This window comes from Amblyomma maculatum, chromosome 6 (assembly GCF_055883805.1).
Source record: "Amblyomma maculatum isolate TAMU_Amacu chromosome 6, ASM5588380v1, whole genome shotgun sequence".
NCBI lineage: Eukaryota > Metazoa > Arthropoda > Arachnida > Ixodida > Ixodidae > Amblyomma > Amblyomma maculatum.
In genome coordinates, this window is record NC_139349.1 from 94,631,251 (window position 1) to 94,659,102 (window position 27,852).

Below are 27,852 nucleotides of genomic sequence, written 5' to 3' on the forward strand. Positions count from 1 at the left end.
TCCATTTAGAAAGCACTCTCTGGCTAAGAAATACTGTAGAATCATGTTAGGATGGAATCTGGCAGCACTTCTTGGCCTTGCCATCTTTACGTCCTGGGCGCCGCTTATTCCGACGGATGCAGGTGAGAAATCATCGTCACCGTCCTGCGACTGCGGACCATTATTCGGAAACCCATCTATTAGAAAGAAGTGCACATTCTTTCAATTTCATATGCCTTGTTTGCTGCTTTCATACGCACAATTGATTTACAACTTCTCATTGAACTTTCTTAAATATGGCAAGAAGATACAACAACAGTCGGTGCACTCCGAAAAGTATGTTATAAAAGTAACGAAGTCCACAACTGCGTGCCTAGCGACAGCATTGCGGTGCATCAAAGAACAATAAAGACTGAGCAATCGGGCGAATTTTTCGCCCTACGAATTTTGTACTGTAGCAGCTGAGAGTCTCAAGGGCATTTCCCTTTAACGAATGCGCAGGACACCTTCAACAACTGAGTGCCTTGCTGTCAATGCGGAAACGGGAAGGGGAGACAAAAATTTAGGCTCAAGCATTTTTAGTTGCCTTAGATGAATTTCTTTTGTAATCATTTTTATATTTTCGCACAACTGAAGGAACAAAGACTGCAGTGAAAGTTTAGAAAAGGTTAACAGAAAACTGAAAATATTGAGGTCGAAGAAATTCTGTGGAATAAAACTTGTAAATTGTAGAGAACATGCTCGGCACAATACCTGCAAGGACAGTACTGCGTTGTGCCTGATTTTATGGCGCATATTCAACTGAAGCTATCTTGAGCCAAGAAATGAAAACTGCAGGAACACCATTTTTCTAAAGATATGCACCCCAGGAAAATATTTCTCAGAGCTTTGTACTATTTGTCTTTTTTGCTTCAAAGGCATTGGCACAGGCACATATCACTGGCTTGTTATACGAGATAGGACCCGATTTACCTTAAATGGTTATACCCATGCGCAACTGCTTCTACACAGTTCCAGATTATTGTGGCTGTTATTCCTACCTCAGAGAGCAGCGGTGATTAAGTTTGTTGTTGCTACTTGTAGCACATTTGTTGCTACTGTTGCGGTTGAATTTCTGATTTCAGTACAGCCCTCCCAATACAGACATTCTGAAAGCTTTTTTTATCCTCCTGAGCACTGGACTGCTTTCACTACTATTCACCAATGTAAAAGAGGCACACATACTATACGTCCGAAACTGAGTTTTGAAATCGGATATAAAGACGGAATAAAGCACATATATGGTACGTAAGACTCGTTCAAAGCTCATTTTGCATTGCTAAGTAACATCGATGACTGACATTACGATTTCCAAGTCCATAACCAGGAACGTTCATAGTGTTCTGTGATAAAATTCTTCCCCAAATTGAGGACCTCTTGAGAAGGCATGTAACTCTATAAACAAACGAAAAAATAGAGGAGGGGGGGGGGGGGGTCCATTTCTTCCCATTCAGGTATTAATGCTATTTGATTTTGAGATTTTAGTGTGGCATGTACTCTTCAGTGTGTAACCAAGTATATGGTGCTGCGGCTGGTAGCTCTATTACAAGAAATATTGAAAAGCGCACATTACACCAGCGCTGAAATAATGAAGTCTTCACTGGCAAAAACACTTGCTAAGGAAGCTTGTTTTATGCATGCAGCCCTTATAGACCAACCGGAGGTCTTTTCGTTGAGCGCACCCATACGGTAGATGCCAGTTTTACTTTGCTATTTGTAGGCGACAGTATTGTAGCCACATAATTTGAGTTGGAAGCATATGTCGGCCTTTAGTTTTTATTTTGAGTTGCAGTGCTTTGTTTGATATTGTGGACTCCAATGTCCCTGCCAGGCGCCTGAAATTCTACATTGTTTTAATTATGGGTCTGTGTATTCAGCGTGTACACAGACAATGCAACCACTGGGTTTAAAATATGGAATACAAAATGTTAGCGCGTGCGCACGAATGAATTTCATCGCCAATGAGAGCAGTATCAGTGTAGATGCTGAGAGTATCTGAGTCCACATCCTGAAGCTGCTGAATTGCAAAAACCTGTGGGGAGGGAAAAATTGTCGCGAGATATAAGTGATATATCGCCGAGAAGCGATCGGAGTATATCTTTCGCGAGCCGAGAAGGAATAAGCACGGGAGCACCGTCACATTACTGGAAATTTCAAGCTAGAAGGCGCCTGCCTTGTTGGTCATTTTACGAATGAATATGATGTTAAAACAGGCATCACAGATAGCGTGCCGCAGTGTTGGGCTAGCGCCAAAATGTGCCTTCTTCGTTTATGTATCCCTCTGCGCTCTGAGCTTCTCACAATCTTAGAACCATTTGCGCCCTCCCGCGAACTGTAATGAAACCAATATGAGTCTTCACTGATTGATGCGCGGCTTACTAAGAAATATTTCGCTGCCTCAAAGGAGGCCGCAGACACGGGCATTCAACCATCTTCCACATGCATGCGCAGGTAAGGAATGATATTGAAATAATTTGTACACCATGCCCGGTGATAATATGATGGGAACTGCTGCTCCTGCTACCCCAGATAGGACGATCATTTTTAATTTACCAACCCTTCAGGAGAGAACTTGTATGCTACACAACCTCCTCAGCAGCTACACTAGGGAACAGGGCAACAAAGACTGGGGAACAGGGCGACAAAGACGGGACAAGAACGAGACAATAACTCTCTCGTCCTTGTCCTTATGCCACCTTTGTTGCGCTGTTGCCCAGTATCAATGCATAACAACTCGCCCACATCTCAGCTTTACTCTTCAGTATCCACCATGCACTGAGCTCGTGCGTTTCTTCATAAATCAAGTCGTTCCCGCATGAAAAAAATCACTTCACCGGTCCTCGTTTTGTGCAAGACCAGCCTTGAACCGTCCCACGTGGTCTTTATCAACAAGGGTTATGCTGACTCGGCGTATACCCATATACTCTTGAGAAATAGCGACAGCCCGTACTGTCGCGGTAACGTGCTCGCAATGCGGTCTGCACTGCGGCGCCGACCTTACCATTTGACTCTGCCAGTGTACTGCATTTGAAACCGGGCGAATGGTGTCCAGCCGACAGATTCCAGAGCCGCGCTGCTCCGTGCTCTAGTTAGCGACATATAGAAGCCAAAACTGCCTGATCAAGGTTGAGTAGGGAGGCTGACTGAGGCCCACCTGATAGGGTGCAGCCATAGAAAAATGGTACACACATTCGGACCTAGAGATGTGACTAAAGCTCTTTCCGCATTTCCGCCGCAGAGGACTCATGCCTTCCCTTCAAAATAAAGGACTCTCAATTAATGAATCTCAATGTTTCTTCGATTGAGCCCCGTTAGGTCCAATTATGCACACCTCTCGCATACAATGACATCTAGTCACAGCCATAAAATACTCTTTTGTTTATAGGTAACAATTTTAGTGCAGCACTTAAGAACGTACTGCTCAGCAAATAAGGGAACTGATGGAGAACTGTTCAATTATTGAAAGTATCAATTAGCTCGGAACAAAGTGTGGTTTTCAACTTGAATTCATTACGTTCTCCTATTTGTAGTTTTTGCACTTCACCTGCATGTACACTCCTATCGTAGTCATGAATAAGACCGATAGTACATCTAATATATGAGATATAAGAGAGCGAAAGAGCAATTACGGTTCCTTCAAGACAACGCCATCGCTTAAACAATTCCTGAAGGAGACACATTAAAACTGCAACCTATATATAGTGCCGACGCCCGGATTTATCAGACCAGCCACTTATGTGACTATGTATCTTTTACCGTTTTCAGTCGTAATTTCACGCAACACAGTCTAGTGCACGAATCACGTAGTGTCATTTGGCGGCTTCGCCATAGGTCAGAGATTTTAGCAAAGCGCGCAAGGACGGCACAAGAGACCCAGTTAAACATCCTCCCACCTCAGCGACCGGAACCCGACTACACGCACGAGCACCTCTTCGTCCTACTGCCTATAATTCATCCTATTCAAGCGCATTAGCAATGTGCAATTCTCATCTAAACACATCGATTCATACAACTGATCGTAAGATAATCACCGAGAAAGCTGTAAGGGGGGCACGCAATTACACTATATCTTGGCAGTGCGCACTAGAACAAAAAAACTGTTGATGCCATTGCACTGTATTTTTTATTCCGTCTAAAGACAATTATTCGTATCATTTTGTCAAGGGTCTCGAACCCGTACTAATATAAACACCACGCTAAGAACATCTCTTCTCCTGCGTGCCAGGACCTAGAAAATAACAAAAATAGGGAGGGGAGGAGGTCACTGACATTGCGCAGAGTGTGCACTTCGCAGTCCGTTAAAAGAAAATAGGTGTTAAAAGAAATAGAAAAAGAAAGAAAAGAAAGCAACGGCGGAGGCTTTTTTTGCCTGCTACATTATTCCCCTATCGCGCCCTATCAGTGTAAGGTGCTACATTATTAGGGACACTTAAGCTCACCCTATGACGCGAGAGCGTAAGCTACCAGCCCACATATGAAGTTACGCTTCAACCAAGCCGTATGGATGAGCCTGCGTATCGTACGGGTAACGAGAATGCAAACGGTTCTGGCATGCTGATTTTGATATTACCCTTCCATATGAAAGGACCCGCGTTGGCAGCTCCTGTCCATGGCATAGGGGTAGCGTGAATTCATATGTCATGGCAGGCTGATTTTTTTACGAGCAGACCGTAGGTAGGTAGGTAGCAACTTTAATGATTCAAAAAAGAACCAGGTGAGGGGGGGTAAAGGGAAGCGAGGGAGCAGGACGACGATGGGCCCTCAGGCCGAGATGGCCGGGCACTTTTGTGCTTCGGCGACCCCTCGGGCCCAGCTCACTGTCAGAAGCTGTACCTCGGGCAGCGAGCTGCGCAGAGCAGCCTCCCATCGCTCCTGGTGTCTTGGCCCTTGCCACGGGGGCTTGGGTTTGTTCGGGCAGTTCAGGAAGACGTGAGTAAAGTCGGCTCTGGTGCTAGGACACAAGTGGCAGTGAGGAGAGGTTTCGCCACGGTTTATAACCGAGAGAAGGAAAGGGGTCATGACTGTGGCCGTCTGAAGTCTGCGCCAGAAAGCCTGGTCGCTTTTGGGAAGAGATTTATGCGGAGGAGGGTACAGCAGGCGGGAATTTCTATAAAATACGGTGAGGTCGTGGTAGTTAAGAAGCCGATCTCTGGCACTGCCAGACGAAGGCACCAGGTCGCTCTCAGCCCGGTTGACGAATGCTCGGGCTTGGGAGTGAGCGGCCGTGTTGCCTGGGTGCTCGCTGTGCGCAGGGACCCAGAGGAGGGTGATGAGGTGATCCGGTGGAGGGGATGATGCTAGAATGTTTGCGGCCGGGGAGTGGATTTTGCGATGGGCATAATTACTAATTGCTGTTTTGGAGTCTGAGAAGATATACTCAGCAGAGGAGTGTGTGATTGCTAGGGCAATTGCTGCTTCTTCAGCTTGCAGGGAATCCTGCAAATTTGGAATGGACGCACTGACTATCGTGTTGTGGAATCCATCCACGACGGCAGACCGTAGCTTCGCCTCTTCACACCTCTTCACGGCGTAGCTGCGGTCGCCCGAGGTCTAGTTTTCGCTGTCATAGTATTGCTTTCGTAATAATATCCGGCATTAAGCGTGGCCCGCATGGAGCGTTTTTCTAGGCGATTAGTCGGCGTCAATGGCAGCGGATAAGTTTTTCCGCCGTCCGAAAGGACGTTTTTGCCAAAGCCACGGGGGAGAGGTGCGGCAGAGGGCCAGTGAGAGTCGGAGGTGTCGTCACGGGATTCTGGGTGGAGCCTTGCCGTTCGAAGGAGTCGCGCACGCGACTCGAGGAAACAGTCATACGTGGTGGCGCAGCTGCTGACCTCGACTCCAGCACTGAATAAGCAGCTTTCCCGGCGTGCGTCATCGACGGTGGCGCATCTACCCCGTTATCTCGTTAAATGCCTCTTGAAGGTAGCTGCTCAAGGCTATACTGAACTAGCTATACTAGACTCAAAAAGTAGGGGTGGTAATGGCAGCGCGGAGCACATCTATGGAAGTCACTGACTCCGAAGTACAGTACAGAGTCGCGCGCTCAGCGCATTGTCAAGGGAGTCAATTTTATGAGGCTTTCAAACCGCAGTCGCAGCCAGTTTGCTTCATTAGGAAAAACTATCCTATATTTTAGTGATTAGTGTAACAGCGGAGCGCGAGTGCGATTGTTGTGTGATTGCCAACTCTCGCCCTGTCATCGCACCATTTCGCGCGGGTAGGCGCATGGTGCCCCGCAACTACCCCATCCCCATAACCTGTTGGTCCCCCTATTCTAAATCTCGCTAAGGAGCGTTTTGCCTTGTCAGCAGACCTCAGGCTCCATTTTTTTGGTATAGCTCCAGGGATGCTTTTTCAAGCATCCTCTGAGTACCGTCGTCTCCGAACCATAAGAAATTAGGAAGTTATCGGAACCGGCAGTTCCTTTTTATGGCAACGTAGACGCACATAGATGCTGTGCAGTGATTTTTTTTTCGGCGTCAGATGCCTGCGAACCGGACTTCGGCAGCGTTGACGGGATTCAGCTGCTTAACGAAAAGGCAGTAGATTGGAAAAAAGAAAAAAAAAATTCAAGGACAGGTTGGCAACTGAAGTGATGAAAGGCGAAAGCCTGAGTTTTGCGCTAAATTTGCGCCTGTCCTTAGGTGCAAGCATTTCGGGGAGATGACATTAGCTCATTAGCAACGAGATCGCGCTTCTTGTATCTTCGCAGTTGTTCTCCGTTTACGGTTGTGTGGTTGATTTTACCGGGTGCGCGGCATTAATTAGTAATTATTGGTTAGTTAGGCATTAGTCAATAATTATTTATTAGTCAGTACTTATTTAATGAATTAGTCATTAGTTAGTAATTGATCATTGAATGACATACGACCATGGTGTGCGGCATTGATCAGTAATTAATTAATCAATCAACTATGCAACTATGCAATTAGTAATTAATACTCATTTATAATTCATGATTAATTAATATTTTTGCCATTATTGATAATTGTTTATTAATTAATTATTCACTGATTAGTGATTGGTCATTGGCATATGGCTATATAAAGCACGCATGGGCGCATACTGTGGTGATGCTCTGTGATTGGTCGAGACCTCCATGACGTAATCCTATCTCGACCAATCAGAGCCGCCGCAAAAGCGTGACTCTTTTGTTGACAACGATTAGGCAATAAAGGCTTTCGCCTTAATTAACGCGCTACAAAATACAGCAGTGGGAAGAAAGCATGAGTGTTCATTGTTGGGTAGTAGGCTGAGAAGCGTGTGCTACCTCTATAAATGCCTAGCGAAGATGGATGCTCAAGAAAATCAGAAATTGTAATGGCAGCGAGGAGTTTCTGGGGAAGGGACCCGTCCGGAGAACATTGAATCTCACTCTTAGCGGATTGTCGAGGGGTCAGTTTTATAGCATTTTCAAGTCGCAGTCGCTCAAAATTGTTGCAGGAGAGCGAGGTCGGTGAAGGCCAAGGTGGGCCGCCGACAGGGACCACGTGCGATCGTTCGTGTTGAGCTCAAAAGTCGTTAATGAGCTGCTTGCCTTGCCAGAACCCAGACGCCTTCCGTGTGCTATGGCTTCAGTATTTACATCCATAGCTGTTGGAAGTGATGACTGTGTACGTTTCTTTGGCACAAATGACGCAGAATAGAGAGAGAGAGAAATCACAGCTCAAATTTCGCGGCGACAGGGAGACCCATAGATGCGTGTGCCCGGAGGGGTGCGTTCGCATCGAGACACTTTAGGGCGATCCGATTAAACGGCGCTCTTCTGGCTCGGCTCCTGACCATGCGGAAGTGAATTCGTCGACGCCGGCTGGGGCGTTTGGCGCGCAGCGTGATTTCGCGTGCAAAAAATGCTTCATGCGGGCCAAGCTTTAGATCTTGTGCGATGATGATTCGCATGCTTTCTCTAAGGAGCCCGGTTACCATTCTTAAACGCAGAACACGGTTTTTCAGTTTCAGGAAATAGAATATATAGCTCGCAGAACTTTGGCTCAGAATCACAAATCCTTACAACTTAGAATTAAGGGAGAATTTTGAACTTTTATTGAAAGTTCGCGGATGTATTCAAACTAAGTTTATTTTTTATTGAGATTTCGGAGAAAATCTTGTTAAGCATCGAATATTCTTGGGTAACGTGTCCTAGAGATTACAGGGGTGGAAAGTAGTTCAGAGTTGCCGCTCTTCAATGGCACCGCCTAAGTTCTAACTTCGTCGAAAATAGACGAGCACCTTCACTCTCTGCCATTATATTTTTCTCGTTTTCCCAAAAGCTATGCGTTAAAGATGTTCCGGGGATAGCATTAGTTTGTCAGAAATGCACGGAAACGAAGCCTGAACTCTATCTACTCATCGATTGGATTACATTGCACTTTCAAGAAGCAGTCGGTTTCCTTTCTGGGGTAAAAAAAAAAAAAAAAAAACTCTATTGAGCACATGTATTTGGCTGAACGAGCACGCGTTTGTGCGGCATAGAATCTCCATATGAGTGTTGCCTTTTACCTCTTGCAACACAGAAGTGAACTGACGGTGGTTGAGCGTTCTTGAACGAGTGAAGTTCACTGCGCATGACACAATGTCCATGACAGATTTCGTATGAAATTCCTTGCTGCACTGTGCTTCTTTGTATAAGACGCAGTGCACCGCCACGATTTCTTCGGTGACCCCGAGTCCTGCAAGCTTCGTTATACCAACGTCGCACCCAAATATAACTAGCTACTTATAGAGGCACGCGGGTAGTAGTGAGATTGTCGGGGATAAGATATGAATGAGAAAATCAGCTTACTGGACCGTGTGGGGCTGAAATCGCAAGTTTTCCTTTAAACAAATATGAACCAAAACATGCTACCGTCGGACACCATTCGCTCTTTCCTCGCCGAAGGAAAAAAGGACAACGTGCGCTCTCTTGCGTGAACTGCGGACTGTCGCCGCTTAAGAATGGCTCGGTGACAGCTATTGAAAGTGTGCAATGAGAAATACCACCCTCTCTTACCTTCAAAAAAGAAATGTAGACTTGAAAATCAGACACAGGGATGAATACACCAATTTTCTAAGGGAAGGAAAGCTAGCACTGGGGGACAGATAATTAGGTGGGTGAATGAGGTTGAATTCGCAGTGGTCAAGTGGATATAGGTAGCACAGGACCTGTTAAATTAAATGATAACGGACAGGTCTTCTCACTGCAGTGGTATAGTCTGGCTGATGATGAAGGGAATGGTGATGATATATTCACACGAGGAAGCCATTTCCATTAATGGAATGCTTAGTCGTCATGTATACACTGCTGCACAAGGAAGGATGTAGCATATTTGCATAGCGTAAGGTACCGTGAAATATCAACAGCAAATGCACAGCCCTTAGGATATTACACTCAGAAATTGTAAGCACGATCAGCACCAATCAGGAAAGGTGTCAGACAGCGAAGTGCAAAGGTTAAGTGCTTTTCGACGCGCCTTCACTGAAGGTATGTTGATAATTGCAATCAGAAGACTTAGATCAGTGTTGAGATTATCTCGGACTTCCACCGTCATTATTAACCTCTTCCGACATATTACAGCACTTGCGCTTATCGAAACAAAAGTTCCGCCTACATCTAAATGATTGCACAAATCCGAACAGTGTAATTTACGTCGAATAAAACGATGCCATTTAACAATCCAGGAAAGCTTCAATGAGTCAGAATCATTCTAAATGGATTGTAAATTTTGCAGGCAGAAAGTAGATTTATGCCATACGGTATGGGCCTGCCAGGCCAATATTACCTCATTCACTATAATAGAGCCAACGTGGGGAGGATTGGGTGTAGCCCTGTCCAGCTCGGGCCTCGAGGACCGAGAGCATTCTCGAAAGAGTGAGGGCGGGAGCGCCAACAGAATTCCGCGCTAAGGATCCGACCATCCTTCCCACAATTCCGCCTCCCTCTTTGCTTTCAATAAACGTTTTTCACCATCATCATTTTACATTTTCATTTTCTGATGAGGTAGCCTTGTTTTATCGTTGTGCAAGTCAGGAGACGAATTATGAAGCTTAAGAGAGAACAGAGACACACAAAATATATCAGTGAACTCGGGAATTACAACCAAGAGTTCTAAAGCAACGTTCAATACTCTCGGAAGGGCACAGAAGCTTACAGTGGGAAGTAAAGCATTGCAAATTTTGTCAGCTGTTGTTGTGTTGCATTTGAACTAACCACTTTGGCTGACAGTAGTGTATTATCGATCCGTCGCCTATTAGTAGCGTAATCAGCATTCTGCTGACGCTAAAGATAGTGCAAGTGCCGCAGGGATAGTAGCCGTTGTGCCAATTTGTGTATATTGAATCCGGCTTTGCGATCCCGCGACGGTATAAGCTTTTTAAGTCCGTAGCTGGTACCTGATCCTGGTTAATTGGAGGAATATAGCAGAGACATTCGCATTGCAATGGGTGTACTAAGGCTGATAATTTTTTTTATGTCGCCCTTTAATCTCTTTCTTGATGAGTGCCAGGTCAATATTGCCGAAACACTCTGAGCTGTATATAAGCGTTGGTTTCGCACTTGTGCGTCAAACGATACAGAGTCATTCTATTTATATTTTTTTTGCAGTTTTACTAAATATATTTGCTTTGTGCATGATTCCAGCTGATTGTTGTACATTTCGCCTTCCCACCATTGGAAACAAATGTGTTCTGAAAAGTGGAATGGTAAGTTATCTCCTCATTGTCTCGAAACGTTTTTGTTATTGCGAAGGTGAATTGTGCTGGTGTCGAAATATTTAGGCTGAAGGTGAAGTGTCGTTGGTGAGAAAAAAAAAAAAGGGAGTTATGAGGCTTTTTTAAAAAAGAATATGAATCTAAAGAAGACATTATATCTTAGTCGCTAGTGGTAGCGAATCAAAGAAAAATTTTAAAGAACTCAGAAATGATTTTAATGCCTAACTAGAGTGAAAACATACTGCAGATGTCATCATTGGGAGTTTTAGAATAAGTTAGCTTTTATGCGTTGACCCCATGATATAAATCTAGTGTTACAAACAGCAGTTAGTCATTGTATCCAATGAGGGCAAACTATGACGGTGCGTTCTAAACCGCACATGCACCGTTCAGCCTTCGCAATCGGTGCACCCAAACGACATAGGCGGGATGAAGCGCGGTAGGTCAAAGCCCCAAACATGATATATTTTTTAGGCATTCGCATGTATTAGTTTCAAGGGGAAGAAGATACACACGACGTTTATCTTCAGATAACTTGTACGTAGTGAAGCCCAGACAAAAATGTTAGTGCGGAGGTGAGAATACCTAGTTTCAGTACATATCGTTTCATAATTTTTTACTCAAATTTTGCAATTTTTCCTCTTTGTGCTTGTTATGTTAGAGGCGGGCGGTATGTAAATGAGCACCTCATCAAAGAAAATGCCATTTAAACGTAGCGCTTCATCTCTCCTCAATTTTTCCTTTGTTTACTTGATTTCGTAACAATCAGTTTTCATGACAGAGTATCAACGGCCTTCAGAGCTTTTCTTCCGCAATGTCAGCTTAAGTAAAGGTAAAGACAAGAAAGCGTCGCTGTTGATGTTTGTTTTATTCTTGCTGTTTCCAGGTGTTCCACATCGATTCTATTAGCCAGATGCAATGCGGCACATCCCCGGTAAGAACAAAAGTATATGAGATAGCTTGGGTAAGAAAGAAACGAAGAAAAAGTGGCTCGTTTCTCGGCATAAAGGTCGCATATTAACGGGACCGCTTTAATTAGCAATCCCGTTACGTCAAGAAATCCGGCTTCGGCATTTTCGTTGTGAGCGACAAATCGCGAACATTACTGCTGCAGGTGGTCGGTAGCAAGGGCGCTCGGTAGCAAGGTGGTCGGTAGCGCTCGTCCTGTACCCTCTCTTGTGTGCGTTTTTTCGCGCTACTATAAGATGTCTGAGGTAGCAAGGGACTTTTTGGATAATACCAGTTGGGAAACTGCTTCAAAAGATAACTAGTTTTTGTATGAACTTTTCTGGTGCCGATGACGTGTTGCGCCATCTAGAAGCGGTCAATAGAAGCCTTCCGCTGTTGCCTTCATTACCTTATGGTAATTACTTTTTCTTTCTTCTCTTCCATCTCAATTACCTCGACGGCAGAGTTTTCTAGAAGGTTTCAAATAAGAAAATTTCTCTATGCAAGTTTTCATCCAATTTTATTTTCCAGGCGGTTGTGAATTATCAACAATCTGAAAGTTTGTAACTTTGCCCAATTTCTTTAAAGGCCACAGGTGGTCCCAATATTCGTACACAGCCTAATTTTGACCAATCAAAATCGCCGAATTTTTATACATGGGCCCTACGGGAAGTTTCGTAACTGGTAGTATTGAAGAGCTCTGAGTGCAGGTTACAAAGCCGAACTCGCATTTGTATGCGGGTCGCGTGATGTCCCAAGATCGCATGACTCGGCCAAGTTCACAGACGCTGCCGACTCAGGGCCTCTCAGATTGGGATGGAACCTGGGTCTCTGGAGTCCAGTCAGATATGCTACCCATACTCTACGCAGGCACGTTCGCATGGCTTTGCTAAAACAGGGCTTTTAAGGTAGAAGCCTGTGTCCGCTCATGGGCTGCGGACATGTTCCCAAGAACTGAAAGTTGAGAAAACAAAATGTCTCCACCGGTTTTCGAACCACTATCTTTCCGATCATCAGTCGAGAGCGCAAACTATTTTTTATTTTCTTTATTATCTGGCTTTATCACCTACTGTTTCACAAAAACAAACCATAATCGCAGCATTAAGCGCACATGGCTACGTATATATAAGAGACATCATGATCAGCCACGTTTAGCCTGGCTTTGTGACATTGAAACTCCCTCAAAGAAAACAAGGGCTGTACCCTAGAGGGCCGGTCGGGAGGTTCTGAAGCCACTTTTGCTATCATGACAAACCAATGCATAGTCTCAAAAATAAATTCGAGCAGGTCTGGCATCCCTGTGATAGGCGATGCCTGGCTCATGAGAAACCGATCATAATTCTCTTTCACTAGCGTGAGATTAAAAGTAGCGATGACAACGACGATGTACTCAGTGACAGTGATAGTACTAGCGCTGACAATGACTTTGCATATGGTTGATACTGATGATTGTAGCGATAGTGATGATGAGAGTAGGGGTGAAAATGACGCAGTTCGTGAAACCGTCCTTTAGAGTGGCTTCCGCAATTTCCTCTCTTAAGAAGCAGAGTCCTGTAATTTCTATTCTTGTTGGGTAGCTTTTCACGTAACGCGGCAACATACGTACAAATGTATGCTCAAAAGTATACGTGTGAGGTGTCAAAGTCACATATAAAGGGATTTTCGTTTAAACTATTAACACAGTACATATACTACACGAACGAGGACAGGCATTGGGAGCCGTGGACAGAAGCCACTAAATGGATCGCAGCAAACCTTCCACGTCAGAGCGTCACATTTTCGAAACTTTGTTCCCACAACCAAGAGTTTCAGGTGTGGTCAAGCATTTTCACTTCTGAATATCTGTAGTGGCTGATACCTGGCACTGCTTTGCTTAGAAGATTTCGAAGGATTTCAGCCCTATGTTTACCGTGTCCCACAGTAGCGGTCCTGCTTATCACTTTTAGCGTGCTAATGCGCAGCGGTTTTTAAATTTTCTTTGAATTTCGCAGATATGTAATGCAGCAGAAATGTGGTTCTCATAAACGAAAAAAAAAAAAATTAAAGCACTGCATGTAAGTGTGTTTAGGAGAGAAAATCGCGAATGCCACTTTACTGGATGGTTTTGACTAACCGCATCGTCATTCTCATCACTAATATCATCACCTCTGTCGCTACCGTCATCATAATAATTGTCACTGATTGCATCGCGTTGTCATCGCTATGAATCTCATCAAGCTAACCAAGGAGAATTACAATCGGTTCTCGCAATCCCGAGGTGGACTAGTTTCAAGACTCGGAACTGTCAATTCGTGCGAACATTTCCTGGCAACGTTTCCTGCCGGCATTTCCGGCGCCCATCAGACTAGAAATGCTTAAAATATGAACCGCTGTAACGTTTATTAGAGGCGGTAGGCATCAACTGACTCAGTATTTGCCTACAACACGAGCTGTGAATTTAGGCTGAAGAAGCATGAGCTATTTTATTTACTGATGAGACATTATTCCGCGCTCTTTGCGAATGCACTTCTAGACAAAAAATCTTTCTCGTGCAGTTAGATTTTCTCTTGAGCCTAGTACGTAGTGGCCAGCTTTTTCTAATTGTCCGTAAAATACACGATTTAAAACGCGTTTACTGAATTTAGAGTCCAGCAGAGTAAAGGTAATTTGTATTTGCCAATATTATTATTTGCGCTCTTGCGAAAAGACAATTTCTTTCATTCATGTCACAATCTCAAGTCGCAAAAACGCTCAGCAAGAAGCAAAAACGCAGAACACGAAAGTAACGGCGAAAATACCACCCGACTCTGCAAAACTTTCGCATGCCTGTAATCTTTATTATGTTTTAGTTTGTTGGTTACGTTATTGCTGTTCACGCCGCTTTATTGGTTTGTAGCTGCTGCACAAAAAGTGGGAGGCTTCTTTTATATGTGAAGAACAGCCATCGAAAGTAATTTATGTCCAGATGGGGAGATGAGTAGGCTTGAATAGCTGTAAAATTTTCGCATTTAATTGGGGCTATGCTCGGGCTTTTATCGTCAGTGTATAACTACGCAGCAAAGATACAGTGTAAATATAACTTATGAGACCATTAACTGCTTTAAGCTTTCTCATATTCTAGTCCGTAGACCCGAATTCGAACGCTGTAGACAAGCCTGCTCACGTCGGTACAATTCATTCCACTGTCAGACTGATGCAGCGCATTTTTCCTGGAGCGGCCGTATCAGCTGCTTCCGAAATATTTTGCAGATGTTTATTGTATGGCTTTGGCCGTCTCTTTCACTAATCCGGAGTGGGCCTTGTATGTAATGGGAAAGGATTGCTAAAAATAAACATTCTGCATAGCTTGTTCCTACCCACTGAACTCCAGGTAGTTCGGGATCTTATTAAGAAAGGTATATGTATAAGTTACAGAGTCCACCTACTTCCAGATATGAATATCTCAGCGGATCATCGCATATACTTGGCCTCTCTCTATAGAGGCGTCGCATTCAGCTGGAGGTGTTCGAGTCGTGACATCGGCACAGCGGTCAATTGGTAGCTTCTGCTTTCATCTATGCTCGATTTAATCTCGCACTTAATGCACATAGCTTGGAAACACAACCAGTGGGGAGCGCGGACACAAGATAAACATTTCGTTCTTAGTTTCTTGGAGTCCTCTTGATTTCAGTGCAGCGATGTATACCGGTTATTTGTTACTCGGCTTACATCTACTTCATTTAGAGCCTGGATCATGCAAGGAAGTACGCGACAGCGCGGTTGCATGCGAGGCTTTTATTCGACGATGACCGCGTAGCGTAAAGCCTCTCGCTCACTAGAAGTTGCAAGCTGCAGACTAATGAAGAAGCGATGGGAGCCGCCACGTAGCTTTCGCTTTCGACTCGAAAGAAAATGTAATCAGTGAGTACCAAAACCGCAAAGTGAAACAGTGAGAACAGCGATGCTCTTAATCTTGTGATAATTCGCGAAAGTGCAAATTTCGACAACACTTTGCTTATTGAAAGAAGCGTAGATAGGTCCCGCAAGTCCCGCAAGGATTTTCGTGCTCGAATGAATCCGGTGTCCCGTTATCGCCACCACCACCACCACCACCACCACCACCACCACCACCACCACCACCACCATCATCATCATCATCATCAGCACCATCCGGACTATACCCACCGAAGTGCGAAGGCCTATCTAATATTACTCCAATTAAACTGGTCATATGCTAGCCGCATCCACGTGATCTCTGCGAACTTCTTAACGGCACCTCATCTACCCACCTAACGTTTTGCCGCCCCCTGTTACGCTTTGCTTCTCTTGGAATTCAGCGACGATTGATTATCCTCTCTTCGCACAACATGCCCTGCCCATACCCATTTCTTCTTATCTTTAATTTCTGCTAGAATGCCATTAACTTGAGTTATTTCTCTGACCCACTCTGCACGCTTCTTATCTCCTAATGTAACACATACCATTTTTCGTTCCATAGCTCTCTGCATGGTTCTCAACTTAAGTTGAACCCTTTTTGTTAGCCTCCACGTTTCAACCCCATAGGTGAGCACAGGTGATATGCAACTGTTACATATTTCCTCCTTGAGTGATACCGGTAAGCGGCCAGTCAAAATCTATGAGTACTTGCAAAATGGTCCCCCTTTTAAATATTATTCTCCGTGTTATTTCCCTTTCATGGTCCGGATCTGCGGTTAGTACCTGTCCTAACTGAAAAAAAAAAAAATCGTCTAGCACTTCTAGCGCTTCGCTAGCTATTTTAAGAGGCTCTTAATTCCCGAAACTGTTGAATATTAGCTAGGCCTTATGCATATTAATGTTTAGGCTCACCTTTCTACTTTTCCTGTCGAGATCATCCATCATTATATGCAATTCATCACTTCAGTTACGTCGCAAGGCAGTGTCACCAGCGAATCACAGATTACTGAGGCATGCTCCATGAACACTTATTCCTAACTAACCCCATTCCAAGTCTCAGAATACTTCCTGTAAGCAAGCTTTGAATAGTACTGGGGAAAATTGTACTAACTCCTTCCGTCATAGCAGTTTTTTTACCTCCTTTATTCTGAAAGTTCGTTACTGTGCAGTCGCTATAAATACCTTCCAGTACTTGCACACACGGCTCATCTACACCCTGATTTGGCAATGCCAGCACGATTGCGAGGTTTCGACTGAGTCACGTGCTTTCTCGTAAACATTCTTTTTGTGTCATGCCATACGTCAGCTTACATATCGCGCTGACGTAGGAGCCTAAACGAGTATAGGCTCCGGAAGTTCATCTATGAGGTGATGGCTGATACCGTCGTGTTGCAAAGCACGGCTGTTAGACACGTTAGCCTTGCTTGCCCCGTCGGCACCGCAAGCTAGCGTCGATTCATGCCAGGTTGTGAGCGCCACCTGCTGCATTCCACGGTTGGTGCAGCGAAGACTCAGCTGCTCTTCACCATTCTTGGTCCACGCTGTAGCCACCTGCCAAACTTGGCATGTGCAAAAGGGGAGACGGAGTCCCCCCTATACTGGTTGCGGATGGAAGCGAGAGGCCTCCACAGAATGAAGCCTCATAAATGAAATTTGTAATCTAGTTAGCCCCCCCCCCCCCCCAATTAATGGGAAATCACTTGTAATAACTCAACAAAGATTACAACAAAGGTGTTAGGCAGTTTGCTTAACAAAGTTAAGGAAAATTTTAATTCAGTAAAATGCCCATAGAAAACTATGTAGTAATACTTCTGAACCAGATGTAAATTGATGAAAAGCAGTTAAGCCCAAAGTGAGTAACTAATGCTAAACATTGGCAATTAGAAATAGTTATTATAAAATTTGTAATTTTTTGTTCCTTAGCCAGTGAAATCATCTTGGTTGTTCATGAGCCTTTATAGTTGAGCTTGCGAGAAACAGTTCCACTGTTGCTCTTCTTTGCCACTTAAACAATATAATTTAAATTGATGGAATAAGCTCGCCAAGGTCATGATACCTTTTCCTCTGCTATGTTTTGGGGCTCGGTAAATATCTGTCTCTGCACAGATGGTTTATAAAAGTTGTCAAAAAAAAAAAAAAAACGTTAACGAGAACACGTAAAAGCATCTAGTGAATCGGCTTCGTGCCTGAATAAGGATCTTTGCTTTAACTGAAAATTTTCATTTCTTTCAGAAAGAAGATTCACTGAAATATGCGATGATCTTGATTGATATCTTCAACGTACGTCTTAATTTTTTTTATAAAACGTTTCGCTTGTGCCTTACTCTATTGCTGCGTCAATCTTGAATAACAGTTGCCAGTTAGAACCTGTTCTGTCAAATAGCCACTCTTGCTCTTAAAGTGAACAATAGAAAATAAATACGCACCGGTGCCTATATCAGAACTGAAATTAGGATTCAGATTATGACACTGTAAGGCGACTTTCTTTACGCATCTTACGAGTTAGGAAGCAAATTTAAATATAGGCATTCATTATTTAAAAAAAAAAATAATTGAATTTTTTCGACTAGATGCTTGTATTCATTGCAGTGTCTGAATAAAATTTATCTGGAATAAGAACTTACACGAGAACGCTTAAATGCAGTATGCTTGGCTCTTAATAAATGATGCAATTGCTACCTGCGGAATAAGCATCAGCATTGTTTAACCCTGTAATCTGGCTAATTTTGTTCTCAAAAAATGAATCTCATGAAAGATTTTATGTTTCTAGTTTTCATTCACCTAGATATTAGAAATGAATTCTAAATCCAAACTGTATAAAACAGGAAAATAAAAAAAGATACGTGAATTATCAGCAGCATCATATCATCTAAGACAAAGCGGCGTCTAACTCTCAGAATGCTGTTGGTCTTTAGAATCACAGATGTTTACCACGCGTGTCGTCCTTGTGCGTCTGCCACAGGTGGCATTGGAGTTTATCTGCCTGTGTCTGACATGGACTTCCTGAAATTGAAGTGCCTGGCCATGTCGATGTGGTCGGAAATTCAATATCCTAGCTGCGCTAGCATGATCTATTCGAACGCGCACCACACTGTACACGTAGCAGATATAGGTGCGTCCTCTCTGCAAGCGCTCTCCGGAGGTATGTTCACGTGATCATTGTGATTGTACACGTGTAAGCCAGAGAATTAGCAGTCTTTAAGACTGCCAGCTCTGGTTATGTGCTCGGCCGTAAGCATGGACTTCCCCATTCACCTGCTGCTCGAGACATCTATATAAGCAGTTGAGCGTGATACTGCGACCGCAATCGGAGCTTTTCAAAACGCAACATTATTGCCTTTATATCAGTTAGTTAGAATGTGTATTCCATAAACATATGGTACCATGAAAAGGGCGCTCTCGATATTTACTCAACCTTTCCAATTTGAACAAACTTAGACGCTTTTGACATCACTCGCGTTTCAGAATATAGAGCTGGAAGTAAAAACATAAAATCGCTTTTTTGAAACTGCACTGACCAATGATGAATGCCCAACATGCAATGTTCCTTGGTGACGTTTAATGGTTATCATGCAAGATTAAAAAATCATTTTTTGAGAATACTAAAACTGCTTTCGAATTCATTTAATCTGACCAGAAATTAGTTACAGCTATACAAATTTGCGTAACGTGAGTTCCTTCTTTTAAGTGAAAAATAACGTGCCTGTGAAATCAGACCCGAAAGAGGAACTGGTTTTCATTATTATTTGATCAGGCGTCGAGCATCTTTTGGTCAAAGCGAAATTAAATCTTGTCTAACTCTTTTGAAGAACAAAATCGTTGTTGAAACGAGATTCTGAAAGTCGCGAATACGGAAGTGGAAGCACGGGACGCTTAGCTCAGTGATTGAAGACAAATATACAAATTAAAATAAATATATATTCGAGCCACACTTACACGTAAGAGAAAGCTGTGATATAGTTGCCTTTCCCTTTCTCCGCCTTTGGTGACGCATTTGAAGCCTGATTACCATCCTGATTGTGAGAGCACTACATAAAACATGTCGCCAAAGAACATTGTGAAATAAAAAGGAATAGCTGATCGACTTGCAAAGGCAATGAGGAGAGAAATCGAGTCTGGATTGAAGCAAATGAACTGGGATGTCAAAATAAGTCATATCACTAGATACAAATCTAACCAATGACAACAAAATCATAAAACGAAGGGCTACCTAAAAATGAGTGTTCAGACACTGCGAATACCTCAAGACCCAAACAATCTCGCAGCTAGATGGTGGCGCATATTAGAGCAGGGATCAACTTTTTTAGGCTCAAACTTGGGGTGACCTTGAAGCTTAGCAAAGGTCAATCTAATACTTAATCTGCATACCGACAAGCTTCTTCTAGTGTAGTATGCTATGTTGAGCTGGTGTATAACCAAGTCACTACCTGGACACGTGACCATGTCTAATCCCATTTGGTCGTGTAGGGTGCCTGATTTTTCATAACGTTGGGGATTACGTCATAGGCGTCCGAAGACGTCAGCTGCATATATGGTGTTAGCAACACAGACTTTCTCTCGTAACACTTGTCTTTGCGTTTGACCACATGTATGTTTTCCTGATTTGGGCCATCGAGGATGATTTCGCAACGATCTGTTCTTTTTTTTTTTTTTTCAGTGTATGTTCTATAATTTGGCAGCCAGTAACAAAGGTTCGGTAGCTGCGCTCGCACTTAAAAACTCTTTGTGGACGTTTTTCGTGTTTGGCCCGGAAGGATACAGTGAGTAAATTGTACCCTGCGTGTTTGTTTCGTGTTAACCTCTAGTCGATATGTTTTATAGGGGTCTCTTCAGTACCGATAAGATGTGATGCCACAGCATTGACGTGAGCATATAAGTGATGTTATTAAGCGATGGTCATAGTAAGTAGAGCAAGTGATTAGTGCTATGTAGTAGTGGTAAGTAATACAGTTACATAGTAGCGAAAAGTAGCAGAAGTAGGTAGTAGTGCCACCCTGTAGTTCTAATTAACAATGTAAGCTCTTTGCTATCAACAATTTCTATTTGCTGCCCATTCTAAGATATGAGGCACGTGCCTAACATCTCGAAAAATATCACGCTAAACGAAAGCTCCTCAGCGGCGCAGAGTTAGATTGCCCGGCTAGCAAGCGAAAGGGTTCGGTTCCCGCACTATCACTTATCTTTTTCACGCGAGTGTTTTGCTTTCTTCGGAAGCACTTCGTAACAATATACAAATAGACGCTTTGCGTAGTTCTCTTTAGAGCGCAGTTGCAAAAATATTGGGAGGCCAGTGAAATGAAAAGTCACAACGCGCAACTTGTTAGTGGCGCCTAGAGCACAGCAATAGCACGGAAACAGGCAAACTTCTCGCTTTATTGGAAGGCCTACAGAGACATGAAGACAAAGTTTTTGTCAGGCATTGAGTAATGTATTTGCAAAAGGTAATCCTAATGGACTAGAACGAACAGTAAAAAAAAAATGGCAGTGGCTTAGCTCCGGTTAAGACTGGTAAATTGCGTTAGCAATGGCCGCATGGTAGCTTGTGTGGTTCGATAATTTGGGAGTAACACATGACACACAATGGTTACGGCTGTTCTTCCGGCGATTCTTCAGACGAACTGTATAACGGAACCTTTTGTTCCTTCAGACTTGGTCGGCATGTATTACACATTTTAGCATTTTGCACAGTCTCATCGTCCCACTCTGGGTAAGCTAACCGTTGTTCACGTTCTTCAGCAGTCTCTTGAGACCGTTGCCGTTTTCTGGCTTCGGCGCATCGCCGATGCTTCTCTTTGCAAGACTGCACAGTAACTGATTTACCCCGACGCGAACTCCCATTTCTCTCCTTTTACTTTCACTCCTGTTAGCGATCGTCTTTTAATAATGTGCAATTCCTTACCCTGGGCGGCGGCCGTCCACCCCTTGGACCCTGAGTGGTGCGTCCCAGCCACCGCTATGACGCACGTGCCGGGATTTCGACGCGCATGCAACATCGGACCTTGCTCGCATCGCATGTGGTGAGAGAGTGCGATCCGGGGAATGCCAGGAGTGCGAAGTACGTGAGGACGCGAGTGAGCTGTGCGTCAGCACGGAGCGCGAACGCTTGAAAATTGTGTGAACGTGTGTGAGCACTCCCCCCTTTACGGCGCTGTTCATGTGTCGACGCAGCTGCGACTCAAGGTGAAGCATGGCCATGAGCATGGCGTTGTGAGGCCGAAGCAGCGGCGCTATAGTGCTCTATAGCGGCGCCGTTGCAGCGCGCGGCGCGCCGACCTGTGCCGCCATCTGGCGGAGTCCGGCTGAAGCGATTGCTGTTCAAGGTCAAGCACGGCGTCGGCTGGGGATACGCGACTGCACGAAACCTGGCGCATCAAAGTTAGCTGAGCATAGATGAGCAAGTGGCACAGTGCAAACGCCAAAAGTATTCGCCCTCACTATCCATCTAATGATAGACTTATTACGGCGTTCTACTTTGGTGATATGTTTTGTTTTATATACAGAAATGGTGTGGATTGAGAGAACAGTTGATATTTTTCGTTTTATCGATTAAACGTCGATTAAACGTGGTGTGTATTCAGAGAATAATTTTATTATACCTACTCGGACTGGTAAATTGGTAAATTGGTTTACAGAAAAGGAAAGGCGCAGCATCGGTTAAACGTCTCCGTGGACACCTGACCCGCTCCATAAGGGAAAGGAAAAGTGGGAGTGTTGTTGTTGTAGTGGTTATTTATTGTATGTACAAAAGGAAAGAAAAGATGTTTGCCAGCCCCGGTATCTGCTATCTTATATCTGAAGCACCTGAACTGGGGCGGCGGAAATAAAGGGATAGCGAGGAGAAGGTAGAGGAAATCAAAGAGGTGAGTGATAGGGAGAAGGAAAAGGGTAGGTAAAAATAAAAGAAATATATACACTATGGTACAGTATACAGTAGTTTACTTGAGGCCCACCCGCAAATGTCTTGTCACTGAGCACTCGCACATCGGGCGGGCCTCCGCAATAGCTCTGCGTCCAGGCAACTGTTCACAACGCACGCACTGGCCAACTGTACAAAACACTGACGGCTGTCGTGGGCGATCGGCCGTTATTGTGGGAATAGCACACGTGGAGCGTTCAGTCCCAGCGCGCACTATCTGGCGAGGTGAAATAGGCGGGTCATCAAGCCCGCCTGTTCGATGTAATCACACAAGCTCACGTGAGCTCGCTCGCGGACGCGCGCACAGCCCGGCGGCCACAGGAGCACAGCTACGCTGTCCGGGATTACCCCCTGCGCTCTGTAAGCCGCCAGAAACTCACGTCGTGGTTCGGCTAGCGCGGTGCAGCGCAGTAGAAGATGTTCGAGAGTTTCTACCGCGCCACAGCCGTCACACACGTCACTAGTGGCAAGTCCGTGGCGCATCCGTCGTACCCCAGGCCACACACATCCAATGCGTGCACGGAGGATCATTGCGCGTTGCAGCCGAGTCAGCGAGCGGCCGCTGACACTGTGAATGCGCTCACCTCTTGCGATGCGTGGGTCGGGGGGCTGCGTGCGGAGGTGATCGTCAATTACCGCACGCACATCCTCCAAAGCGAGTTGCTCATCGCTAGGAGGGAGTTCACGTGCTGCGGTCGCGAGCTCGTCGGTACGTTCGTTGCCCTCTATGCCGCAGTGCCCGGGGATCCACTGTGCCCGTATAGCGCAGCCACGCTCCGCCAAGCGCTTGAGACGCGCGCGAATCTGACACAGCAGCGGAGTTCCCCGGCCGGTGGTTCGAAGGCGGCTGAGTGCAGCGCGGGAGTCACCATAGCACGGCACACCTGGGTGACGGCGGAGTCAGTTCAAGCAGTAGATCCAGGCCTAGGCGTAGGCCCAGCAGCTCCGCCGTGGTGGAAGAACCCAGGTATGACAGGTGCAGCTGTCTGTGCAGTTGCAGGGCGGGGATGGTAGCCGCCGCTGCTAGCGAGCAACTGTCTCTGGCCACGGAGCCGTCGGTGTAAACGAGGAGGTGGTGTTGGAGTTCCTCGTAGATGACGGCTCTGGTCAGCTGCTGCACTGCACAGGGCGGTGTGGTGCGTTTCCCCGCGATTCCGACAATCTCTCGCTGAACCTCCGTAGCAGCGGACCAGGGCGAGAAGAGGTCGTAGGGGGGCGTTGCATTGGTGAGCTGCTCGTACTCGAGCAGCGCCGCTCCCATGCGCGAGTGGCGATGATGTCGCAACCGATGTAATAGCGGGCCGCCGTCCTTTGCGCGCTGTAGGCGATCGATGTGTCGGAGCGCCCGCTGCGTGGCCTGAAGTTGTAAAGGCCACGCACCTGCCTCGGCCAAAGTAGCTGCGCATTGAGAGTTCTGAGGTAGGCCGAGGCAAATGCGGAGCGCCTTGCGATGCTCGACCTCTAGCTTCTTCCAGCATGGTTTGCGCAGTGTGACGAGCGGTAGCGCGTAGAGTATTGCCCCCAGAGCCGCGGAGTTGTACAGCCGTAACGCTGCTTGCTGGGAGATGCCCTGGCCTCGAGAAGTGAGCCTGTGTACGGCGGCGGTGGTTCTCTTCATCTGCAGGCAGGCCGAGTGGGTGCAAATTATGATTTTCCCTCGGCTTGTCGTATAGTGAACTAGAGTACTAATTTTTCCGCAGCAGATCGGCCTTTACCCGCAAACCCCTTCTTTACGTGCCGTTCACGTGTGGTGATGGTTTACAGGAAAAGAATGACGCAGTATCAGTCACGTGTTTTCTGCGGGCACCTGACTCACGCCGTAAGAGAAGGGAGGGAGGTGGGAGTGAAAGTGAAGAGAAAGAAAGGGTTTCAGGTGTCCGCAGAGAACTGTGGCAAGTTCGACTCCTTTCCTATGAACCAATTCACCATTTAAATATATAGATGTCCATCTAGAAATGTGATCGATACTACGCTTTTCCTTTCCTATGTCATCATCATCAGCTGGACTGTAGCCACAGAAGGGCGAAAGCCTCGCTCATAATATTCCAATTAAGCCATTATTGTGCTCGCTGCATTCACTTGACCCCTGTCAGCTTCAGAACCTCATCCACTCACGTGAAGTTCTGACGCCTCTGCTACGCTTTCCTTCCTTTGGCTTCTAATTTGTTACCGTTTTCAACCATCGGTTGTCCTCTCTTCGCACTACATGCCCTGCCCATGCCTATTTCTTCTTCTTCATTTCTAATAAAATTTGACTAACTCGAGTCATTGATCTGACACACCCTGTACGCTTCCTATTTCCTGACATCACACCTATCATTTCTCGTTCCAAAGTTCTCTGCGATGCCCTTCATTTAAGTAGAGCTCTTTTCGTTACTCCACGTTTCAGCTCCATAAGTGAAGTGAGGTACGATGCAACTGTTATTACTTTCCTCTTGAGCGATACCGGTAAGCTGCTAGTCATAATCTGTGAGTACTTGCCAAATGCATTCCATCTCAATCTTATTCTGCTAGTTAGCATCTCCTTGTTATTTTCCTTAACAGCCCGCCAGTGTTGATCTCTTCCCAACAATTCTGTTGATCCATACGCTACCAGGAATAACTGATGCTATAACTCTACTGATGGAGGACTCGGGCGAGGCGCGGCTTTTATTATATCATGAAAGCTTTCTTTGCAATTAACTCTCGCATTCTGTCTCTAAAGCGAAATCTTCAGGAATCTGCAGTCCGACTATAACCTTTATACGCAGTTACCTTACTGAGCGAGTTGAATTGTTCACGTTAGGGGAAAGTGTAACTCAGCCAGTGTTTATTAACCAGGGTATGCCATAGGGTTCAATCGTGGGCCGCTTCTTTTCTCAGTACGCCATAAAAATTCTTCTTTAATTTTGAAAATTTACTCGCACTTTGTTTGATAATAACACCCTATACAGTCGCGACCGAAACATATATGACCTAATATCAACCTTGAATATTGACCGTGAAATTACACATGGTTGAGATCGAAATAATCGCCTGAATTATTCCTCAAAACCACATTTTGTGGTCTTTTATTCGCATCGTAGTAATCAGATTGCTGTTACTCCACATTGTTATGTCAGCTACCTCAGATCGATTTTTAATTGTGCTGTCCATTGTGACACCATAATACTCTAACATCTGAGATATGCCTTATACTATGAATAATTATGGAGAAAGTCGCTTTAGGCACACGGTTGCGTAAGATACTCTCCCCAACATGTTCTTTGTCCCTATTATGTTTCTTCTATTCACAGCTACCTAATGTATATCATTTCGTGAGTGGGCGTGTTACTAATATCTGAAGCATCCGCCATTAAAAAAAAATAGTGCACTTTGATTGCTTACTTGCCCTATTCACTAGCACAACTGTCCACTCGTATTAAAATCCCAATAGCCTTCCTTTACTCAGCCCGCTTCAGTTGCAATTTGTTTCGCTCATCCACCGTGCGCGTATGGAAGGCATTTCAATCACTGTAATTCCCCCATCTTACTTTAGAATGTCTTCTTGCTACATTTTCCCAGGACGACAATTTGCTGCTTCTCAAGGTTATTGTAAGCAAACCCTTTTGTTTTCTGCAGTAACGTTATGGTACTCACTGCTTTCGCGCATTGATTCCATAGTTCGGGGTTTACAATGTGGCCTTAAAATTTTTGTTAGCAGTTATAACCAAGCTGTTGGGCTATATTTTTGAATTTTTAATTGTGTTGCTGTGTATTTGTATTAGGCACATTGCTTTAGGAGGGCCCCCTGAAAATTTTGATTTGGGACCACCTGCTGTAGCAATGTACTGAATACCCGCTTTTATAATGTATTGCATTCGATAAGAAAACGTCAAACATTTAAACTTATTCCAGACAAGAACGAGGACTTTCACTCAGCAACCACAATTAGCACAGGCCGAGAAAGCGTGTAAAAGGTTAAATTTTGCAGCGTCAAGGGAAGAAAGCAGGAATAACAGTGAGACACTGAACATTCATTTCTTTTTTTGTTTCAAGAATACCTCGAAAGAGATGTGCGCAATGCTTTAAACAGCTCGTTCGATCCTGAATCAATAGTAATCCAAAGGTCAGCGGTTGACATCTCCCTCAGCGAGTGCCCAGAGCAGGTGAGTGTTCTCACAGCAGGTGTTTGAGGAATATCAGTATAATGTCGACGATAAATTATTTTCCTTAAAACATTATGTGTGTCCAAAGGTTAGTCTTTTCGTTTTTTAACGCTCAGAATATAAATTTTCTTAATATTTAATCAAAGCGTTTTAACACAATTCCTAAGAGAAAATCCCAATGACGGTTAATCCTAAAGGCTCGTAGACAGCGGAAACGCCGCGCAGATAAGTCAATTACTGCAAGATTATGACTATATTGTTACGAAGCGGCAAGCCGATGACAACAGGAGAACAGAGGACAGAAAGAAGATGTTCGATGACAGTGAGATGATGTTTAATGAAAATGTCAGTGGGCTTAGCGCGAGCGCTCCTGCCCGCGCCACTGCTCGCTTCGTCTTCCTTCCTCGTCCGTAACAACATGAGGACGAAAATAGGAGTTTGGTCAAGGGAATTGGCCCAAACTGGTAATACTCTTTTTCCAGCAAAAATAATTTATCCGTCGAATATTTCTAATTTTTGTGTTTGTTTTATTTTTAGTTTGAAAGAAAAACATTTAAAAAATTTCTTGAGGGGAGCCGTGAGTTATGGGAAGCATACAGACTCGAGATTTGAATGCGGAGTTCGGAAAGAAAACTATTTATCGAATAGACTGTTAGTGCTTTCTGAAAGCACTCACCAAAATTGAATAAGACCTACACCGCGATGACACCATGTGTGGCCTTAAATGAAGTGCCTATTTCATTCATTTTTGTTTCCCAGTCAATTTGTGCTTATAAAAACGCGAGCGGACACAAAAGAATGCACAACAAATGAATGAAAAATGAAACAATATTTCGGCATTTTTTGGAAAACATTTTTTTCACTGTTATAAGAAAAATCGACGTAAAGTACACCGACTGTGCCACGTATCAAGATTACATCTGCATTTGAAGTGTCGCTTTAAAACTAGAGCTCTTCACCCTCTTTTCCCTGTAGCAGTAGCTAAATGTACAATAATAAGACAAAAACAGCAGGGTGCAGACAGTAAAATATGCGTCTTCAAGACCTGTTAAATGAAGCTGTCGGCGATCAATCAACAATTTCTTTTCTTTCAGTGCAAGGAACCCGAGAACCCTAACGACAACAACGTAAGTTTTTCTTGCCAATAAGCAAACTCTAAGTGCACCCAAGTGGGAGCACCGCTGGGAAAGGAGAAATTTTAATGCGAGCACAAGTGCCTACAGGAGAATCTAGATTACTATACATTCATAGCGGGAAAATCCG

At 44.6% G+C, this 27,852-nt stretch overlaps 1 protein-coding gene across 1 annotated transcript; it reads left to right on the forward strand.

Annotated features, from left to right (window-relative positions):
- On the forward strand, positions 1-27,737 carry LOC146186301 (uncharacterized). Its single transcript, XM_084608023.1, has 7 exons — positions 1-122; positions 10,634-10,695; positions 11,591-11,638; positions 17,779-17,826; positions 20,204-20,306; positions 26,480-26,589; positions 27,684-27,737. Exons 1-7 carry the CDS (start codon positions 44-46, stop codon positions 27,735-27,737), a joined length of 504 nt encoding a protein of 167 aa, XP_084464149.1. The 5' UTR covers positions 1-43.
- Positions 27,738-27,852: the final 115 nt, after the last annotated feature.